Here is a 22,266-nt window from a genome sequence, read left to right as displayed (position 1 = left end):
TTGCACATAATGCAGTTTTTAAATTAACTTCTAAATTATAATATTTCTATTTGTGGTTGAAATATATTTATTTACACAGTGGCTGTCATAACTTGTTTCATAAATTAAACAAATTAAATAGCCTAATTAAGACATCACTATAGTATAACAGGTAAAGTAAAATATAGTTTAATATTTCTCAAAATGCTCTTCTCTAGACTTCATTTCTCCAGCAAATAACGAGCTGCAGACGCTGATGACCTGTCTGAGGTTAATGAAATGCTGCGTGACGTTTTAATGGCATCTTTCCCCGGTCGAAACACTAATTGAGTGATTACCTGAGATGTTCGTTCATGTTTATTTCACGTTAAAGCTAGTAAAGAGAATGTAAGTAAAGGTGTTTATACAGCGATCTGTCGCCACAGCAAAGAGCGCCAAACTATTTTATTGTTTGAATTTCCTAAAAACAAAAATGGACAATGAAAGATGATACTTTGTTTCTTATCAAAACTAACGATATATAAAACTGGAAGTTTCCGATGAAGTTCCAGTCATGCAGTGGTTAAACTATGCTGTGTTTGTTCGTTACACATGCGTACCGAACCTGATTCACGTTTATTTCTGCATCAGCTTCACAGGCTATTTCATGGCAAACAAAGATTATACATTACACGATACAAAATACATCAATTAAATAAAGCAATTATAAAACAATGTTTTGTAATTCTATAAAAGTTTCTTCAAATTTACTTTTAAAAGAAATTGTAAAAGTTTTTCTGGGTCCATCTTATAAAACAAGTCCTTAAGAGTTTGTCCTGATAATAACCTTCGTCTCGTGACATTAAATATTGAGCAGAACAAAAGCACATGTTTCACCGTCAAGTGAGTCCTGCAGTATTGACATTCTGCTGCTTCTTCACCAATTAATAAATGTCCATGAGTTAGACACATACCGAAATGTTCGGTACAAACACGTGCACCGTTACACCCCTCGTAATCACGTACCTTCCAGGCCCACAGGTTGACGCTCATGTCGTGCTGCGATCCCACGCTCACGATGTATTTGCTGTTGGGGGAAAAGGCCACACAGGACACACCGTACTTGTGCTCCAGCAGCTCAGAGACCAGCGATCCCTCGCTCACGTCCCACACACGCACCGCCGCCAGATGACCGCTCTGAGCAACACACACCGACCAGCGTTAACCAGCCACACAATCACTGACCACAACTACACACCTGCGACTGATGCTCACCTCTCCAGTGACCAGATACCGGCCGTCTGACGAGAACGCCAGCGTGCTGATCGCCTTCCTGAAGAACCAGAGAAGATTCACGACATGCAACAGTTCACAGAAATAAACGCTCACCCTCAGTTCATCTGAGATCAGGATGAGTGTGTTTGTTCATCAGGTTTGTATAAATGTGTCTCTGCATCAGTGTCTCAGCAATGGATGGTCTGCAGTGAATGGGTGCCGTCAGAATGAGAGTCCAAACAGCTGATAAAAACACCACAATAATCCACACCACTCCATAAGTTTAAAGTTTTAGAGCTGTTTTGTCTTGTAAACGCTGCTTGATCTGCGCAGATTTCTCTCTTGATTCAGACCAGAACACTTTTTCACTGGAGGAAGAGTTATTATGGATTATTTGAGTTCAACATCTTAATGCTGGATGTGTTTTTGTCTTCTCCAGATGTTAACTGATGGACTGGAGTGGTGTGGATTATTGTGGTGTTTTTATCAGCTGTTTGGACTCTCATTCTGACGGCACCCATTCACTGCAGAGCATCCATTGCTGAGACACTGATGCAGAGACACATTTCTACAAACCTGATGAAGAAACACACTCATCCTGATCTCAGATGAACTGAGGGTGAGGATATTTACATTTTTGGTTGAATTATTCCTTTAACATCTGGTTGATTCTCAACACAAACACTACAGTATTTACGGCAGACGTTTCTGAATGACATGTGATACTGTAGTTCTTCACCTGGATGAGCTGATGAGATGCTGCTGTGTGTTTTTGGCCGGGTTCAGTAACACAACGACACACCTGAATGAAACAGAAACAAGCACTGCGTTCACTGCATGAGTCCATTAATAGGCCCAAATCTTCAACTAATCTTTGTATTTTCATTAAAAGCTGGTTAATCGCTCTAATACTCTTGGGAAAGAGCCACGAGGACTGAGCTCTGCTTTCCTTACACTTAACACACCTACTGTAGAAAACACTAGCAACATATTCTCAATCAGGTAGATGCCATAATTAGATGCATTTCTTAATTTAATATATGTTATGTCTTTCCACAAAAACCCTACTTTAAATAATAAAAAAAAACATTTTTGAGAACTAGTTATGAGTGCAAAGCTCTGTTCATCATCCCTCAACATGTCAACATAGCTCATGTCAAATTAAACAAGATGAAGGTCAATATACATCCATTAACTTCATATATGATCTTCATGCATGTTATGATCTCACCCGGCCGGATAGGCCACCGTTCCTGAACACGGATCGCATGTTAAAGTGCTGTTTCCCGCAGTCGTGATGCCCAGAACTTTCTCTAGAGTCACCTGAGACGATAGGAAATAATCCACACAGACAGGGGTCAAAATACATATCTCTGTATTACACAGACAACAAAACATTTATGGGTGAATCTGAAAAAATAAATAAAAATTAAATAATAAATACTTATATATATATATATTATATAATAAAAAGAGCAAATATATAAATTATACTTTATATAATATAATATAAATTATATAAATATTTCTTATAAAATAAAATATTAATATTTAATAAATTATATTGAAATCATGCATATACAAAAATTACACACAAACACACATTTAAATACAAACACACATTATATATATATATATATATATATGGAAATAACTGCTTTTTATTGTCATAATATACATACACATACATTTATTATGACAATGAAAAGCAGTTATTTCCATGAGTTTCCTTTTTCAAGCAGTATTTAGAGCGGGAAACATCTTCTCTAAAGACAGCAAGTTAATTTACTTTACTGTTGATTAATGACATGATCATTGTTTCTCAGAACTAAAGGTCTTCTACACGGATTCATGAGCTCAAAGTCAACACAGGAGCATCATGGGAATGTGCTGATGTGTTTAAGAGGATTGTTCTGTCGATATTATTGTTGATATTGACCTGTGAAACAGTCAGAAAGACACTGACAGCATCATCTGTGCGCAAATGAAGAGCGGATCAACATGAAAGCACTCAGATCTTCAGTCTAGATGAACTTCACACAAGAGCAGAAGATAAACTAATCACTCAGAAACAGATCAAAGGAGGCGAGCTCCTCAGCGGCTTCTTTCATGTTTCATTTGTTACAGTGATGGAACGTTTGATAATTGTTACAAACGTCTGGCTGTTATTGATACATTGTGTCGCGGTCCTATAATAGCTTTACCTTGCTGGACAGACTCTCTTTGATGCGGCCGCTGCGGGTCTTTCCGAGTTTGATTGACGGCGAGCGGAGGACGCTCTTAATGCGACTCTTGATGGTAAAAGCGTCCATGTCCCTCAGAGTCCTGCTTTCACAGACGAGCGAGGTAAACTCGGTAAAACACCACAGTAAACTCGAGCGCGTTTGAATCTCCAGACTCCAGCGCGCGGCGCTAATCAGCGCGTCCTGCGATCTGATTGGCCTCTGTGACGCATGACGTGTCGCTATGATTATATATTCATGAGTATGATAAAGACAAAATACAACAATACAACACATTTTGGCAAAATTTATGCTGTTTAATAGCTACGATACTGTTTCTGAAATCAAATCTTTGTGTAGTTATGACAGAAACACTGGCATCTAACAATGCCTTGAAAAACACCGTTCATCTTAAAAAATAAAGCATAAACATAAACCCAAACAGGAAATAAAACAGTTCTGTGTCCTAAACTCCTGAAACATTGCTGTCTCATATTTTAAAGCAGTCAATGACATTTATGAAAGAAATCAATCAAATCTGTTTGTGTGTGAAAATATTCAGATGTTACCCTCTTTATAATCATTAATATTTTCATAATTAACTGTAATTTAACTACACATGAACTGTAACTGATTACAATTACATTTATTTTTTATGAAATTATGTAATTTAGTTACATGTAACTAGTTACTCCCCAACACTGCTACTCATGACTGGTTTTGTGCTCCAGGATCATATATATATATATATTGTAATTGTTGCTGTCCTTTTACAAATGCTTCGTGGAGATTATGATCACTTACAGCACCCTGGTGTGGTTTAAAAGCTGCAGTATGACTGATAAGAATGCTCTGGTCTGGAGAGAGTTATGAAGACGGCGCAGAGCATTCCCTCACTGACCGACATATAGATGCTTGCGTCGCGTGACACACATGATTCAACACTGGTTCTTTCCAACAAAACCTCCTGTTCACACTGCTGCCTTCTGGGAGGCGTTACAGGGCTATATCCCACACCTCCAGACTACACAACTAAACGCATTTCACAAAGGACTTTTTCTTATGGACTGTGCAATATATACATGTATCAATTTGGATTTTTTTTTGGTGTATTGTTTAATCTTTTTATATTTATTATGTTTTCTGTACCACAAGGAGTTGCACCTTGAATTTTGTTGTACAAACGTGCAATGAAAGTATTCAATCAATCAATCATATATATATATATATATAAACTAATTTTATTTTATTTCAGATAGTAGCCAAGGCAACATTTCTCATTTTAATTTAGTTTAACTTGTCTTCAAGTACTTTAATAACTAAAATAAAAAATTAATAAAAACTAGACATTTGAAAAAATACTAAAAATGACAAACACAACAAAATTACTAAAATATTAGCATAACTAAAATTAAAGTGAAAACATAAAATATAAAAAACCTAATTCAAAATATTTTCAATAAACTACAATAGTATATCAAAGATACTAAAATAACAGTTATTAACATTACATGAATAAACATCTGTAGAAACAGTCCTGTATGTATAATCAACAGTAATGTCTATTTAATCAAATGCAGTTTTTGTTAAAAATTAGACGTGTTTGTGTTCATGCCTAATTTTCCTTGCTGAGATCGTTTACTGTCAGCTTCATGTTTAACTTCCATTAAGAAGTGTTACTACATTTATAAAGGCAAGACAACCACAGATTTACATTTTTATTGATGCACAAGGCCATAATATCAACTCAATTCTGAGGCCATTTCATTCTGATAAAGAGGGAGAATCCACATAATTGACAAACTTTACAGGACAAATGCATTAAGATCCGTCTGGTTCGGAGTTATTTCCAGCCTGAGCGATCAGTTCAGATCTCTGGGAGATTAATCAGTGATTACAAACAACAGAAAACTAACGCAGGCCTCATCAACCATCCATCATGATGCATAAATCACAAAAATAAATCTATTCTAACAAGAGGAACACATAATCCATAAACTGAGCAAAACATGTTTAGTATTAAACAAGAAGCCATAGAAATACCCCCCCAATGTGGGTTAATGAACTCATTATCAAGTAATATCCTGAGAAATATTCATTCACAATTGCTTTTTATAAAGATTGTACAAAAGCTTATGCTGTAAATGTGAAAAACGGCCAGTTCTATCCATCATTAGCAGGAAGTGAAAGTCTTGCTCCATCAGCTGGAGATATTAATGACTCCAGAGTACTCTGCATACGCTCATGTTTACCGTGGTACTGATGAGGTGAAGCAGCACACCTGCAGATGATGTGATTGTGTTTCTCTTCAGATCCTCTCCTCATTCTCTGGATCATCTGAAGTGACGAGGAACTCCAGGAACGAGGCTAAATCTTGGTGAAAGACTGCAGGATTACGTTGGGCAAACGTCTCTTCAGCACTAAACACCAAACACACACGGTGAGCGCTCTCATATTAACTGATGCAGCTCAGATTTAAGACTGTTTAAGACCTGCACAGATATATTTGATACCATATGAGTGGTGTAGGGCAATGTCTATAGCAACATATTCAAGTGTGAAATGACTGTAAAAAACATGATTTACAGTTCAGTTACAAGCTTTCATAAAAACTAAAAGTTTTCTAATATAATACACTTCACATTTCAGCCATTAAACCATTTTTAAGAAAACGGACGAGTCAAAAGTATGAATTATCATCAATAAATTACTATATTAATTAAATAACATAAATTAGTGCTGTCAAATGATTAATCGCATCCAAATTAAAAAGTTTTTGTTTACATAATATGTGTGTGTACTGTGTATATTTATTATGTATATATAAATACACAAACATTACGTATATATTTAGAAAATATATACATGAATATTTATATTCATTTAATTGAATTTATATACAAATATATTTAATATATAAACAACATTTTTCTTAAATATATACATGTATGTGTGTTTATATACATAATAAATATACACAGTACACACACATATATCATGTAAACAAATACTTTTTAATTTGGAAGCGATTAATCACGATTAATCATTTGACAGCACTAATATAAATATATTTTACCGTTTAGATTATTTATAATGCATTATCTCCACATCGATCCACAGCTCTGTGTGTTAGCAGGGTAAAAACATGGCTCGATTTTCACATCGGTCTGAACAAAAACAGCAGACGGGCTTATAGACGGTTTCATCGGACGCATGCGCCTGGCCCAACGTTAACTTCCGGTCTGTGTTTGGTTATCGGTCTGGTTAGTGGCGCTGACTACAAACACAGTTAAAGTTAAAGTGATGAGTAGACTGAAGTTGGGCTCAGGTTGATGTGTTTCGACCCGCCACCATATCAAAACTGACCACAAATAGATTTTCCAAAAGGCTTTGACTTTGTTGAATAAACGTGAGCACTGCATGTTTTTATATCACTGTATTTCTGAAGGAACCCGACTGCGTTTGTGAACTCAAGGCTGCTGTGTGTACAGCCTCTCCCGGGGAAACCTCTATTGAATTTGCATTTTCAAGTAGTATTAATTTGCAGCAATGTTTATGTTGTTGCCGTTGAAACTGTCTATTGAAAATGCACATTCATTCTCTGCCAGCAGGAGGCGCTTTTAGAGCGGCAGAAATAGAGGTTTCCACATTAATGGCAGTGAACAAAGCAGCACACCACCAGACTTCACTTATGTTTATTCAATGAAATCATAGCCTTTTGAAGTTTATTCGTCACATTCATCCATATCGCAATTCTGGTCTTTCCATCCCCAAATGTAAGACCTTCTTGTACAATTTAAGACTTTACGGCCTTAAATTTGATACAACTGAATATAATGCCTTTTAAGGACCCGCGGGAACCCTGGTATTTGTCACTGTGTCTGCAGCACAAGCCTCATCAGCTGCTGTTAGTGTCGTTCACACTGGAAACGCTCCATTCATCATGAGCTCACCTGACTGACTGTGTGCAGACGTCTCTGAAGGACTTCTGGGTAATGAAGGAGCTGCTGTTTTCTGTTCTAATTCTGTTCCTGTCACTGGAAGAGTCATAAAAACACATGTCAGTTCAACCCTATAAAGCCTCTGTATCATATTTGTTCAATTTCTAAGGCCTCTAAATGATCAAATGTTGCTGTTAAACCCGTTTCACACTCGATCTCCTCATGTCTTCTGTCGTCTGATTGAGAGTTTAGTGTTTTATCCAGTAAAAGCTCTTTTAGTGTAACTGTACAAGCGTCCAGCTTCAGCTGCTGCTTCTCGTGTCAAATCTTGTCTGATTTTTATTTATTAAGTAAATGTCAGAATAACTGCAGTCATATCTCCATATGAACTCTTACTGGACTGAAGCAGCTCAGCTTTACTTGATTCTCCATCAATCAATCTGATCATCAGGATCTTTTGAGGAGCGTTTGTTTCCAGAAGCTTTGCTTTCTCTGTTCCTCATGATCTTCACAAGCCTCCAAAACATCTCACATCTTCTGAGGAGCGTTTATTTCTTCATCTCTCAATCAGCATTAGATTATATGTTTGGATCATTTCAATCTCATCTTAATAAGACATATTACTGGAGATACAGAGCGACCGCTGATATTTAGATCATTGTATATCAGTATCTGCTCTACTGTTATAAAGAAATAATTGATTTACATCACAAGCATCAGAATTTCATCATAGAAATATCAGCATCTGCAGCAAATTCATATTTTTGCTCACTTTGACCAAATTAAGCTGTTTTTTTTTCTCCATATTCTCACTATATTATACTATGTATATGAGCCATAAAAGCGTGATGCTCGACAAAAAACCCCACACATGACCCTGCAGCACAAAAGCAGTCATGAGTAACACAGGTATATCTGTAGCAATAGACAACAATACATTGTATGGATCAAAATTATACATTTCTCTTTTATGACAAAAATCATTAGGATATTAAGATCATGTTCCATCAAGATATTTAGTAAATTTCCTACCATAAATATATCAAAACTTAGTTTTTGATTAGTAATATGCATTGCTAAGAACTTCATTTGAACAACTTTAAAGGAGATTTTCTCAATATTTAGATTTGTTTGCTCCCTCAGATTCCAGATTTTCTAATAGTTGTATCTCAGACAAATATTGTCCTATCCTAACAAACCATACATCAATGGAGAGATTATTTATTCAGCTTTCAGATGATGTATAAATCTCAATTATGAAAAATTTACCCTTATGGTTTTGTGCTCCAGGGTCACATATGCAGTTTTTTAATTATATTTTAGGTTCAATAAACTCTTCCATTTCAAAATATAATATTTTTCTTACTATTATTTTCATATGTCAGGGTTAAGATCCCTGCACACACTGATGATTTACCGTCTGTACCGGAGCGCTGTGAGATCAGAGTCTGATAATGAGAATGCTGACGAATCAACGCCCGTTTCTTGGCCATCAGAGATGTGCTGTGATCCTCGAGAGCTCCGATCATCTGACGAGCCTGAGACAGAGCAACAACATGTCAATGAAGCTGAAGTCTGCTCCAGAGACCCAAGGAGAAGCAGTGGGTTTACTGCACACCTCTCGGAGCAGGTCTGTAGTGCTCATCATGATGTCTTCTTCAATCCCTAGCGTCCTCTTCAACGACTCTAAAGTCTGCTGCAACTCAGCGTGCTGCTTGCGTTCTCTCAGCGTTTGATTCAGACGCCACGTTTGCTTATACAGCGTCAGATCAGACATCAGCCGCACTGGATGATGGGCCGCTGCGACTGATTTACATTTCAGCTGGAAAACATATGAAGATCAGGTTTTACTGATACACAACAGGTTATGATGATCTTATAGCACATTAATGGAGTGTCTGGGGTTTTAGCTGCATGCCAGCTTCACTGGAACAATGTGAAATAAAATATAAAAGCACAAAAAATTATTTTAAGCTTGCTTTAAAAAGAAAAACACAGTATTCAGGGTTTGCTGAGTAATGTAATTATATTAATGGAAAAGAGATTCTAATACAGATGCCTTAATGAAGTACAGTCAAAGCTAAAATCATTCAGACAGCAGATATCATGTTTGATATTTGTTCGGTGCAGGACTCTATAGTTCATTTCTGTAAGTGAGGAGAGCAAAATAAAGTAAACTGTGATATATTATACCCAAATATTCTTCATACAGTGGACTAGCGGATCAAAAATGATTCAGACTCTTTGACCGGAGCATATTTTGCTTCAGTGTTTTTCTTTAATTGCTAATGTGATGTTTTTCCACCACAGACTGAACTAAATGAAGCATTGTTTGGTGATTGGTCGAGCTAAACTGGTTTTATCTAATTGTTCTTAAATTTAACATCTGATAGGTATTCAGCCGAATTAATTACATTCCTTTCTATCAAAGTTATCTGACATCATCAAGATCAGTTTGTTCTGACGCAGTTTAACTCTGAGCTCTTCTCATATTTTATTACTAATTTCTAAACTATAGTGAATAAACTGTGATATAATGTGAGAAATGTTGAAGGCGTCTGAACAGATTTTGGTTTGACTGGATAATAATATTTAGTATTTTCTTGTAAATATTTTATGCCGATGGATTTCTTATTGGATTTATTTTTACTTTAACTGTAAAATGATGCATATATTCAGAGACCTGCATGCTCTAATATGGTGTATCTAGCAAATCAATTGTTTTTGCATATAATTTTTGCTTTTGACAGAAAATAATACCTCAGTGAGCAAAACAAAGAGACTTACAAGCAATGGATGCTGAGCTGCTTGCTGTGTTTTCCTGAAGAGAAGAGATATTTAATGAATAAAGCAATCGTTCAGAGTGAGTAACACCAGCTGAACGAATGAATCAATCTGATCGTCCAGATGCTTCCTGAAAGACTCACCGTCTGGCCTTTGCTCTTAAGAGGCTGATGTTCATCTTCTCATCATACTCCTCAAACGTCTCGATGTCAACTTCACCCTCGCTGTACCACTCATTCTAGGATCACAATACAGCACAATCAGAGCACAGCGATTCAAACAGACTTCCTCCTTCAGGATGATATTAGGGCTGGGGATTGAGACTAACTTCATGATTTCATCTGGATTCACATGCTTGTGATTCAACTCAATCTGATTCATTCAGATATATATGCAATCAGGATATGGCAATCACAATATTACAATGTGCAAACAAATATTTAAATTGCGCTTAAGGCAGCTTTTCTAATAAAAATGTATGCAAAAAGTTTTCAGTGATATAATTGTTTTTATGTTATTGAAGTTATGATATCAGTGAATGTTATAATTTCTCATGACAGATTTATTCAAACATACATGAAATACTGAAGAACAGGTTAAGTAAAATATAATGAATATATAATATAATATATAGTTATCATAATGCTTCTTTAAGAGTTATTTTGTCTTTTTTACTGGCATCTTTCTGCAGCTGAATCACAGATTAATCAATGACATGATTGAGTTTAGTGAGTTGATCTGATTCTATCAACACCTTCTGATGTTCATTCATGTTTATTGATTGAATTTCTTTATAACATTGACAGAATCTGAAAGCTGAGACTGTTTAAAATATAAAGCACAAAGCTTGTTGAGATTAAGTTTTGTTCACACATCAACTAAAAACAGCACAGATCGATTCCTGCAGTTTATCAGTATTTGTAGCTGATATATGATGGAGTGCTGACTTACGCTGTCTTCTGTGGTCCATCCGTCACTGGAGTACATGCTGGATTGATTGAATGCTGCAGCAGAATCCGCTCCTGGATCGTCTGAAGCCTGTGGTTTTCTCCTCCTGTTCTGGATCTTCTCAGGTCCGGGTCCAGGTGTTTTAGTGTGAGAAGGAACGGAGAAACTCTGCGAGACTGATGAGCTGCGACCCGCTAATAAAGAGCATGTAACGGAGGAGGATCTGTCTGTCTCTTTGGCACTACGATCCCTGTCTGCAGAGGTTTTCAGAGGATGATTGCCGTCTGCGATCGTCTCCTCTATTTTGACGCGGTGTGACGAGTCTCCGATGTTCTGTGGGTTCTGGTTGTCATCTGTTTGGTCCGTATAATGGCAGGCCTCGATCTTAATGTGCACAGATCTGTTCTCTGACTCAGGCTGGTCAGAGCCGCTCCTGCATGGATGTTTGGATGAAGAGTCGCCGCTGTAAGACTCTACTTTAATGATAACTGGCCCACCGTCTTCTGAGAGCAGACCACTGCCATCTGGTTCTGGATCTTCACCTGGTTCTGTTTTAATAGAGACTGAGGACTGGTGTGTGGTTTCTCTCTCTTGGCTCTTTTCGGTTGATTTCTCGGTGCATACGGCAGGTTCAGAAGCGCTCGGGCTGCTCACACTGGGACTGACAAACATGGGCAGTTTTATTAACCTATATCCTCCGGGAAGTAACAATGTGGAAGCAGTTCCTGCTGATTCTGGAGCTTTTCCAGTCTGTTCGAGACTCGCGGCCTTGCTCTCAGCAGAAGGTGGGCATATTCTGAAGGAAAACATGCCAGCTTTACCAAGTAAACCGTTCTGTAGACCCGGAACTGCAACACTTCCAAAGGTAAAGCCGGTGCTTCCTTGCACTGCGTGGATTCTGGGTACGATGAACGGAAGGGGTTCAGATGAAGCCTTCTGTGAAGCTGCTGGATTCCGTGGCATAGATGTGGTCATCTGAGCTGATTGTGGCTCCTGTTGAGCACCTCCTGTGGAGAAGCGAGGTGAGAAGGTTTCATTTGATGTGTACAGCCCTATGATTTTCATGATGCAGAAAACAAACAAAACAGCAAAATCCAGTCATAAAAATGGAATTTACTGTATAACGTGGCTTGTTACAGAACTTGGCAATATTTGGATGAATAAATCAAAACTAGGGCTGTAAAATGAATGAAATGGTGGTAACTTCACTAGGATTTCAACATTTCATTTCAGAAAACTATTGGCAGATACACACAGAAACTCAACAGCATCACTACAACCCACCAAAATAAAAGTTCCATTTAAATACAATATTAAATATATTATAACAGATATATTAATATTGTGCAGAGGATAATAATAATAAAATAGTAAATAATAACAACAACAACCGTAAATATCCAATTAAGGAGCTAAAGCACAACAGAGGCAAACTGAGGAGCTAAGCATGACTAACTGTAGCAATGAGTAATAAAAAACATTTTAAGTTGAATTTAGTCAAAACAACTGAAAAATCATAAAAACAACCACAACTAATATGATTTATTGGCTTATCACTTTTGACCAATAGGTGGAGCTGATGTGGCGTGGTCAGTCTGAGGTGATAAAGGCACACACAAAGTTTGGTGTCAATGTGTCTCATTTATCAATCTAACGTAGAAACGAGCGCACAAATAAACTTACGACAGAGCTCACGTGTGATTTATGAAACATTCGTATGCCGCCAATCCCATCGTACGAAAGATTGCACATTGATAAATGTGGCGGCAGAAAACAATCGTCATTTGAATATCACGCCCCTAAAAACACAGAAAATCAGACAATCCGTCTAACTTGAGTTCGAAAAAGTATGTTTTTCGAACTATTAAAAATTTAGAAAAAACTAAACCTTACGAATTTTAAATGTAGGTGTTCATTCGACTCGGCATGAGCCAAGGATTCAGAAGAAAAAAATAATTTCCTTCTAGACCTTATGGTTCAAAAGTTATTAGAACATGAGTGAAACTTTGGACAAGTGGTGGCGCTAGAGAGTTTGAGTTAGAGACACCAAACTGGCTGTGGTTAGCATTGAGACGGTCCTCTATCTGTGTGCCAAATTTCACAACTTCCCCGCAAACGGTTCCATGGGCTGCCATAGACTTCCAGAGCGGAAGAATAATAAGAGCACCAACGGATACAACAGGAGCCTTCGGCGCTTGGCCCCTAATAATACAACTTATTAAAACAACACATTGTAAAAATAAATAAATTAAATTAAATTTTAAACCGTAATTTCATTTGCTTACTTTTTAAAAAAAGATAAAACATTTTAAAACATTAAACATTAAAATTTTAATAAACTATTCAGTTGTGTATGTTTTATGAATTCAATTAATCATGCTTTTTGATTAATAAAATTGAATAAAACCATTCAAATGAAAAACAGAATTCAGGAAAATATAAAGCATTTGATAAGGCTCTAGAAGTGCTATTGGAGATTGTTGAGAACACAGCAGCACTGTGAGTACCTGAGCCGCCGGCGCCGGTCTGCACCTGCACAGGTAACGCTGCAGTGATGGGCACCAGCTGGATCATCTGGCCGTTAAACTGACACATGTTCACCCCCGTCATACCAGCGACCGGCTGCAGAACCACCTGCTGCCCCGGAGGAAGAGCCGAGACCGGCAGAACGGTCTCCGCACCGGAGAGGGGCGGAGCTACCATGTTTGAGCCACGCCCAGGGTTAGGTGATGATGTGGGGTTAGGATCGCCGAGAGACTGTGTACATCTGATGCCGTTAGGACCCCAGGGCATCACCGGAGATCGGGTAATGGGCATTTTGAGTGCTTTACTCTGGTTCGCTTGGCTCACTAAACAAGACAAAGTAAAAGTAGTTTACAGATGTTATAAACAGTGAGATTTTTGAGATCTGATCATCATCAGTCTGTCTGGCTGACATGAAGAAACAGAACAAACTGAGACAGAAGAACTGTGTCTCCAAGACGCTTCAAGAAAGCTACAGTGCTGATTAGATCAGATCTCTGTGGAACACAAAAATCTCACTGGATTATTACAATTAATGCTAAATGAATGTTTGGAAATGTAAACTGATATTTCCTACTGACACACTACAGCAGAAGATCGAAATAACTGACTTAAAACCATTTTTAGCTGCTGATAATACTAGTGCTCTAATAATTCTGTAAATAAAACTAATAAATACCATTTTGGTCAAGCCAGTACACTAATTTAATCTTATTGGAATGCATCAAACTAATGATGCTTTCTAATCATACCAGCGTGATCATGTATGTCAAGACACAAAGAAAGTGTTTAAAGGGTTAGAAATAAATACCAGTGATGGGTTCAGTCAGTGTTTCACTGTTATGACAGGTCATTAATAATACATTTTAGGCATAATATTATCAATACTGTCTGTTCTGGTCAATTTTGCAAATGAAAATCAGAACTGTTGAGCGTCTTTGCTCATCACACAGCAGTGATTCATTAATGAATTCACATCTTTGAAGGAATCGAGTGAGTTAATGATTCAGTGACTCACTCGTATAGAGTCACTTGCTTTGATTCTGAATGAAGAGTCCTTTAACAGTCAATGAACAGACTCACTACATAAACCAGTGACTGGCCGCCACCTACTGGCACTTATAGTTTCACATTTAGATTATCATATCATTTATTACAAAATTTCATATTTCAATACTCATTAAAAAACATTAATACCCATTTATTATCATGCAATGTTGAATCAAAATATTTCATTCTAAAGCAACTTTTTGTATGCAATGTGTAATTAATTTTAGACACATCACAGTAATTAATGAATCGCTATGCATACATTAGGGTTCAGTGCCTCGTACCTGTGTGTTTTGAGGGATTGATCGCTGGAGCGGGGTTGGAACCCCTCGTCTCTTTGAGCGTCCGGACCTGAAGTGTTTTGGGAAGCGACCGGCTGGTGTTTTGAGGCAGGGGTTTTATCCTGCCAGTGACGTACGCTGCCAGACGATTGGCTGGATGCAGCGCTCCAATCCGGCCCAGGATCAGTTTAGCCTGAGCGTATGTTTTTCCATTAACCTGAAATCAAGGAAGAGAGGTTTATGCTTAATCTGAGATCAAACACTCATTTAGAGACTAGAAGCCCTTTCACACATACAGACTTTTCCGGAAAATTATCGGTAAATTGCCGTAAAGAGATCATGTGAGAACAGGACCTTTTCAAAAATACCGGTAAATTCGTTCCGCTAGTTTACCGGTATGAGAAGTTGTAACATTACCAGTAAATGGCCGGAATTCTGCTGTGTGTGAACGCAGAAGGAAAATGACCGGTATGAGCACGTACGAGTTCAGAACGAGACTCTACTCCGGGCCAATCGTAACCTTCTGACACAGATGACGCATTCACTCCACACTTGTATCCGCCCATGTCCGTCACAGACCTCTGCATTTGTGTAACATAACTGTTTTTCAACTGTTCACATTTACTTAAGAAAAAACCTGGATACTCGCCAGGACGGCCATGTTTGCATAATTGTGTGTGTATTTGGCCATTTAAGTTCAACAACAAACTACGTAAAATAACTCAATATGACCCTCGCTTTAGACGGCTTTAGATGTGACTGTGAGCGCTCAGACTTTAAACACGAGCACGAGTACTGATTGGCTTAAAAAGACGTGCAAATTATACATTTTTGTGATGATGCAACAATGACCCGATTAAGCAAGTTACAATTTTGTCAACTGTCCCGAAATGCGAGCGAAAGTCTTGTGCAGGAGCTCGTGATGTGATGTGAAGCCGCTTTGAGAGTGAAAGAGTCCAGCTAAATCACTCAGGCTGTTCTCAAATGACTGATTTAATCTGCTAGTTTGTGTGGATTTATTTACTGTGAAGTGAAGTGACATACTGCCAGGTATGGTGAGCACTGGACATTCACTCCCCCCACCTACAATCCCTGCCAGCCCGAGACTCGAACCCACAACCTTTGGATTACGAGTCCATTACTCTAACCATTAGGCCACGACTTAGGTTAGTCATATAACCTTTCCCTCATTATAAACTTGAAAGCTGCGGAGAGGAGTAAGACTATGTAATATACACACAATCCCCATGAAATTCTGGACATGATTAATTATAACTATTACAGAGATTTGTGAAATCCCGCATACTTGGATGAGGTAGAGAGACTCACATCATGGTGCCAGGACAACTGTCTCTCTCTGAATGTGAGCAAAACTAAAGAGCTGATCATGGACTTTAGGAAGAGACAGCAGCAGCCCTACACTCCTCTTATGATCAGTGGGACCCCTGTGGAGAGGGTGAGCAGCTTCAAGTACCTCGGTGTAAACATCTCCGAGAACCTGACTTGGACTACACACATCCAAACTCAGGTAAAGAAAGCCAGGCAAAGACTGTACCATCTGCGACAGCTGAGGAAATTCAGGGTCTCACCAGCAATCCTGAAAACTTTCTATTCAGGGACCATAGAAAGTGTATTGACTCAGTGCATCTCAGTGTGGTATGGAAACAGCTCCAATCAGGACTGCAAAGCACTACAGAGAGTTGTGCGCTTAGCTGAGCGCATCTCAGGGTCTGCTCTCCCCTCTCTGCAGGACATCTACCTCAAACGCTGCAAAAATAGAGCTGTTAAAATCTTCAAGGACTCTAATCACCCTGGTAACCATCTATTCACTTTGCTTCCATCTGGTAAGCGCTTCCGTAGCCTGATGGCAAAAACTGAGAGACTTAGGAGGAGCTTCTTCCCCCAGGCCTTCAGGCTCCTAAACTCTAACTCTGTGTCATAACATCACTTGACTCCATGTTAACATCACTATATCAATAAGCTATTCATAATTTTTCTCTACCTCATATTGCTGCTATTCAAATACCCTGTACAACTTTTTGCACATTCCTCTTTATTACTATTTGTCAACAACATACTGACCTGCACATTTATATTTATATTTTTTATCCTATCTTATCTTATTTTATTTTATTTTATCTTATCTTTTATTTTATTTTATGTTTGTACTTCTTCTTAATATTTGTATTCTATATAATTGCACTGTCCTTGGAGCGGACCTGACCTACATTTCACTGCTGGTTATACTCTGTATAATTGTGTATGTGACAAATAAAAATCTTGAATCTTGAAATAAAATTTCATTATTTTTTAGTATTTTTTTTCCCCCTGGCCTGGAAATAGCGGTTTTCAAAATGTAATAAAAGCAACTGCTGCAGGCTGTTAATCACTTAAGCTGGCCACTAACACGATCGTCTGAATGCTCCGTTACCTCTCCCTCCTCTAATCACATGCCGGATCCATCACCCCGCTTTCTTCCAGGACCTTGAAATTGATAAATTAAGCACTGGTTTGTAGTCGTCTATTACGATGTCTCTGGGACAAAAGCAGCTGCATGAATGCAAAAATTTGAAACAAAAATGAAACCATCAACAAAAAGACTGACCGCATATACCCTCCATGTTTCCAAATACAAGTGCAGCCATTGGAGGTTAATGATGTCACACAATTTGCCAGTATTTTGGAATGGATGTGTGAATGGTGCTTTCCCGGAAAAACGACGGAATATCGTTGACTGTGTGAACAGCGCATTTTTTAATTTACTGGTAAAGTCGTTCCGGTAATTTTACGGCAATTTACTGGTATTACTGTGTGAAAGGGGCTTAGTTTAATCCCCCAAACTGAGCAAGACTTTACCTTTATCGGTCCAGAACGCACTAGCGTCTTCTTGTCAGCCGTCAGATGACCGGCAGGAACGGCACGAGACAGAAGAGGAAAGTGCTTCACCTGTTTCTCATCAGGTGTGTTTGTCTGTGTGATGTGCAGGTTCTCTTTAACATTCAGTTTGTTGACTTTCTGAGAGGAAGAGCTCCTCGGATGTGACGCCTCCTCTCGTTTCTTCACATTCTTCCTCGGCTCACGACTCTTTTCCGGCGGCGTCTGGCCGAGGGACACGAAGACCTTGTAAATCAATGTGGATCCGCACTTGTCTTTTTTCAGATCTTTGGAGAGGAGCTCCACTTTGTAGATGTCGATGTGGACCACCGATGCGAGGTGATTCATGCTGATGCAGCGGAAGAGTTCTTTAAGCACCAGCGACCGATGAGTCTCCCAGTTACACCCCGAGAGGATTTCCAGCACTTTAGTGGGCTCCGGCTCTCCCGCCTCACAGCTCTCACCTAGAAAGACACAACAAAAACATGAACAACTGTGTCCCTGGAGCACAAAAACAGTCATAAGGGTCAGTTTTTTTTAAATTGAGATTTATACATCATCTGAATAAATAATCTTTCCATTGATGTATGGTTTGTTATGATAGAACAATATTTGGCTGAGATACAACTATTTGAAAATCTGAAAATATCACATTTGTAATCATGGCCATTTTCATGGAGAAAAAAATGTCCCTATATCTTGAATTTTGTGGTCATTCTAAATGTATTTTAATAGACTGAATCATGCAGTGAAAGAACACACACTAGTCTAGACTTCATGTAATGTATGTGTGCGCTCTGGAGGTGTGTTTTGATTGGTTTTTGCAAATACTGGATAATATCTAATCACACATCATTAAAACAACAATTACGATATTATCACAGATGACATATATCGCACACCCCTACTTTCTGCTCTAATTTAAGACCCTTTTAGGCCTTAATTGTGTATTATTTATTCTGTTGTTTACCTGTTTATTTCTGTTGAACTGCTTTGAAACAATCTGTTCTGTATAAAGCACCATCGAAGTAAAGCTGAGTTTATTCATACACATCTAAGTAAAAGCATGAAAGAGTTTCTCCTACTGACCTGGATTCTGAGACGCAGGGAGACCCGGCTGAGACATGGCACTGATCTTCAGTCCACCGGAGAGAACAAGACAAAGGCAAGAAGATGAAAATCTACAGAAACACTCTTTTGTGAGTGTGTGTGTGTGTGTATGAGAGTGTGTGTGTGTGTGTGAGTGTGTGAGAGTGTGTGTGTGTATGAGAGTGTGAGTGTGTGTGTGAGTGTGTATGAGAGTGTGAGTGTGTGTGTGAGAGTGTGTGTGTGAGTGTGTGTGTGTGTGTCTGTGTATGAGAGTGTGAGTGTGTATGAGAGTGTGAGTGTGAGTGTGTGTGTGTGTATGAGAGTGTGAGTGTGTGTGTGTATGAGAGTGTGTGAGTGTGTGTGTGTATGAGAGTGTGTGAGTGTGTGTGTGTGTGTGTGTGTGTATGAGAGTGTGTGTGTGTGTGTGAGTGTGTGAGAGTGTGTGTGTGTATGAGAGTGTGAGTGTGTGTATGAGAGTGTGAGTGTGTATGAGAGTGTGAGTGTGAGTGTGTGTGTGTGTATGAGAGTGTGAGTGTGTGTGTGTATGAGAGTGTGTGAGTGTGTGTGTATGAGAGTGTGAGTGTGTGTGTGTGTGTGTATGAGAGTGTGAGTGTGTGTGTGTGTGTGTGTGTGTGTGTGTGTGTATGAGAGTGTGAGTGTGTGTGTGTGTATGAGAGTGTGAGTGTGTGTGTGTGTGTGTGTGTGTATGAGAGTGTGAGTGTGTATGAGAGTGTGAGTGTGAGTGTGTGTGTGTGTGTGTGTATGAGAGTGTGAGTGTGTATGAGAGTGTGAGTGTGTGTGTGAGTGTGTGCGTGTGTATGAGAGTGTGAGTGTGAGTGTGTGTGTGTGTATGAGAGTGTGAGTGTGAGTGTGTGTGTGTGTGTATGAGAGTGTGAGTGTGTATGAGAGTGTGAGTGTGTATGAGAGTGTGAGTGTGAGTGTGTGTGTGTGTATGAGAGTGTGAGTGTGTATGAGAGTGTGAGTGTGTATGAGAGTGTGTGAGTGTGAGAGTGTGTGTGTGCGTGTTTAAAGTACCGTGTCCTCAGCAGCTGGAGCGCTTCGTTTAGCCGGCAGTAAGTGCACCTGCAGCGGAGGGTTGCTGTTGTATTCTCGCACACGAGCACACGTCATCATGCTCTCCAGATACAAATACACCGGATCCTTCTCCGTCTGCTGCACCTGTGACCAGGACAAACAAAAACACCAGTTACAGGACACAGAAAACTCAAATAAACAATCAAAATATAGTGGGAAGTTAGGGATGCAACAATATTATCAATATTATCGTGGTCACATGACTATATGAAACAATACGTCTTCTGGGCAAAAAGTGTAGTTTTTAAAATATTTAAACATCTTATTCTAACACAAAAGGTCTTTAAATTTGTTTTGGCCCATTATGTTTTGGCACAGTATCTGTCAAACGAGCTCAAACCGAAAGCACAATATGCTTAATGCCTTCATCAAGTGTGTTTTCAAGTGAATTCAGACGATCAGCTGGTGATCCGGTGTTTTCTGCGTCTCAGAGCGGCTCCGTTCACACTGAATGAATGCAGTTAACTCCTTTATTACACTGCTGTGAGTTTAGCACACGTCTGGGAACAACAGCCACCAGTTCTGCTTCATTTTCACTGAAGCTGGAGTTTTCCTTCAAAATAAAAGCTCTACTGCCGTTTCTGTCCAAATAAAAGTTTAAAGTGCAGTATATGAATTACTGACAGCTCGTCAGCTGGTGTGTGGGGGGTGTTCTGGTGCACTATGGCTGCTGTCGCATCATCCAGGTGCATGCTGATGAGGAGATACCCCTCACAATGTAGAGCGCTTTGAGTGCTTAGAAAAAGCAGAAAAGCACTATATAAATGTAATGAATTATTATTATTATTATTATTATTACTGACAGCTCGCGGTTTAAATGTAGTTCAAACTCAAAATATCTCTTTCATGTGTAGAAATTAGGAAAGAAGTATTGTAATTATCCTACTGTAGAGTAAAGCAAAAATAATATACCTATGAAATATTAATTTCCATTTATTTTACAGTGCGATTGTTTTATGTGGCTATTACTGTCATGGTTGTTATTATTATTCTATTCTAATTAGTTTGGCTTCCTAAAACAGCAGTGTGAATGTAATTTAGACTGAGACAGTAGATCACAAATAAAGAGGCTCGAGTCCCCTTTAAAGTTCAGCTACAACTCAATTCACTGACTGTTTTCTGACTTAGGAACATGGGTTGGAGCTCTCAAAGTGCATTAGACAGAATAATTTAACTTTAAAATGCACAAAATTTGAATTTTTCCCCCCCAATTCTTCACTTTTTTTTTAATATCACAATAAATAGCGTAACATGGACTTCATATTATTATTCACATATCGTGAGATCGTGACATCCCTATGGGAGTGTCTGTGTACTGGACAGAGTCTAAACCCGTGATGAACAGCAGCTGACCTGAGCCAGGGGCCGGGGCGCGGGGGCATGATAGCGCAGCGCTCGTCTCGATAGCTCGGCTCCGGCGGCTCTGGGAGTGAAGAGCGGCTCGGGATCGTTCTCTCCTGCTCTCCTCTGCCACAGGCTGCTTATCCTGAGCGCCGGCTCCGGCCTGCCGTCTGACCCGGGGCCGGCCACGGCTGAGTGACCACACAAGAGACACACCATCACTCACAACACAACACACAACCTACACGGACCAGGTCACTTCACTCAGATCTGTCAGAGAAAATCAGTGCGCAAACACTGAAAACAACTGACTTTTGACATCTATATGAGCACAGAAGCAGTCATGAGTAACACAGGTATATCTGTAGCAATAGACAACAATACATTGTATGACTCAAAATTATACATTTCTCTTTTATGACAAAAATCATTAGGATATTAAGATCATGTTCCATGAAGATATTTAGTAAATTTCCTACCATAAATATATCAAACCTTCATTTTTGATTAGTAATATGCATTGCTAAGAACGTCATTTGAACAACTTTAAAGGAGATTTTCTCAATATTTAGATTTTTTTGCTCCCTCAGATTCCAGATTTTCAAATAGTTGTATCTTAGACAAATATTGTCCTATCATAACAAACCAAACACCAATGGAAATATTATTAAAAAAGTGACCCTTATGACTGGTTTTGTGCTCCAGGGTCACATATAGTTTTATTTATTAAAGTTTTAGTTATTTTAGTACAAAACATTTCTCATTTTAACTTAATTTAACTTGCTGTACTAAAAAAAACAACTAAAAGTTATAAAGAATAAAAACAACAAAATTATCTAATTAAAATTGAAAATTAAAAAAAATGTAAATATGAGTAAAAGTACT

At 38.6% G+C, this 22,266-nt stretch overlaps 3 protein-coding genes across 3 annotated transcripts in view; all 3 read right to left on the bottom strand.

Annotated features, from left to right (window-relative positions):
* The window catches only part of LOC306880414 (mitogen-activated protein kinase-binding protein 1-like), a gene marked incomplete at its 5' end in the record, with an annotated part of 26,668 nt that extends 23,123 nt beyond the window's left edge, over positions 1-3,545 (bottom strand). The window contains 5 exons of the mRNA XM_079433902.1: positions 985-1,155; positions 1,234-1,291; positions 1,973-2,035; positions 2,465-2,556; positions 3,438-3,545. Coding sequence (XP_079290028.1) covers positions 985-1,155; positions 1,234-1,291; positions 1,973-2,035; positions 2,465-2,556; positions 3,438-3,545 — 492 coding nt within the window. The remainder of the gene's footprint in view (positions 1-984; positions 1,156-1,233; positions 1,292-1,972; positions 2,036-2,464; positions 2,557-3,437) is intronic.
* A 1,613-nt stretch (positions 3,546-5,158) lies between these two features.
* LOC306880070 (MAX gene-associated protein-like) overlaps positions 5,159-22,266 on the bottom strand; it is a 32,484-nt gene continuing 15,376 nt past the window's right edge. Inside the window, exons 11-23 of the mRNA XM_079433351.1 lie at positions 21,394-21,572; positions 19,981-20,124; positions 18,946-18,991; positions 17,839-18,320; positions 14,986-15,199; positions 13,636-13,977; positions 11,132-12,135; positions 10,324-10,418; positions 10,184-10,217; positions 9,015-9,218; positions 8,814-8,934; positions 7,409-7,492; positions 5,159-5,875 (exon numbers count right to left, since the gene is read on the bottom strand). Coding sequence (XP_079289477.1) covers positions 5,823-5,875; positions 7,409-7,492; positions 8,814-8,934; positions 9,015-9,218; positions 10,184-10,217; positions 10,324-10,418; positions 11,132-12,135; positions 13,636-13,977; positions 14,986-15,199; positions 17,839-18,320; positions 18,946-18,991; positions 19,981-20,124; positions 21,394-21,572 — 3,002 coding nt within the window. The 3' untranslated portion in view covers positions 5,159-5,822. The remainder of the gene's footprint in view (positions 5,876-7,408; positions 7,493-8,813; positions 8,935-9,014; positions 9,219-10,183; positions 10,218-10,323; positions 10,419-11,131; positions 12,136-13,635; positions 13,978-14,985; positions 15,200-17,838; positions 18,321-18,945; positions 18,992-19,980; positions 20,125-21,393; positions 21,573-22,266) is intronic.
* The window catches only part of LOC306880073 (peptidyl-prolyl cis-trans isomerase FKBP3-like), a 391,610-nt gene continuing 377,682 nt past the window's right edge, over positions 8,339-22,266 (bottom strand). Inside the window, exon 8 of the transcript XR_013785050.1 lies at positions 8,339-8,444. The gene's annotated coding sequence lies outside the window, so the exon portion shown is untranslated. The remainder of the gene's footprint in view (positions 8,445-22,266) is intronic.

Source organism: Barbus barbus, assembly GCF_936440315.1.
Source record: "Barbus barbus genome assembly, chromosome: 14".
Lineage (NCBI taxonomy): Eukaryota > Metazoa > Chordata > Actinopteri > Cypriniformes > Cyprinidae > Barbus > Barbus barbus.
This window is presented reverse-complemented; position numbering and strand designations above follow the sequence as displayed.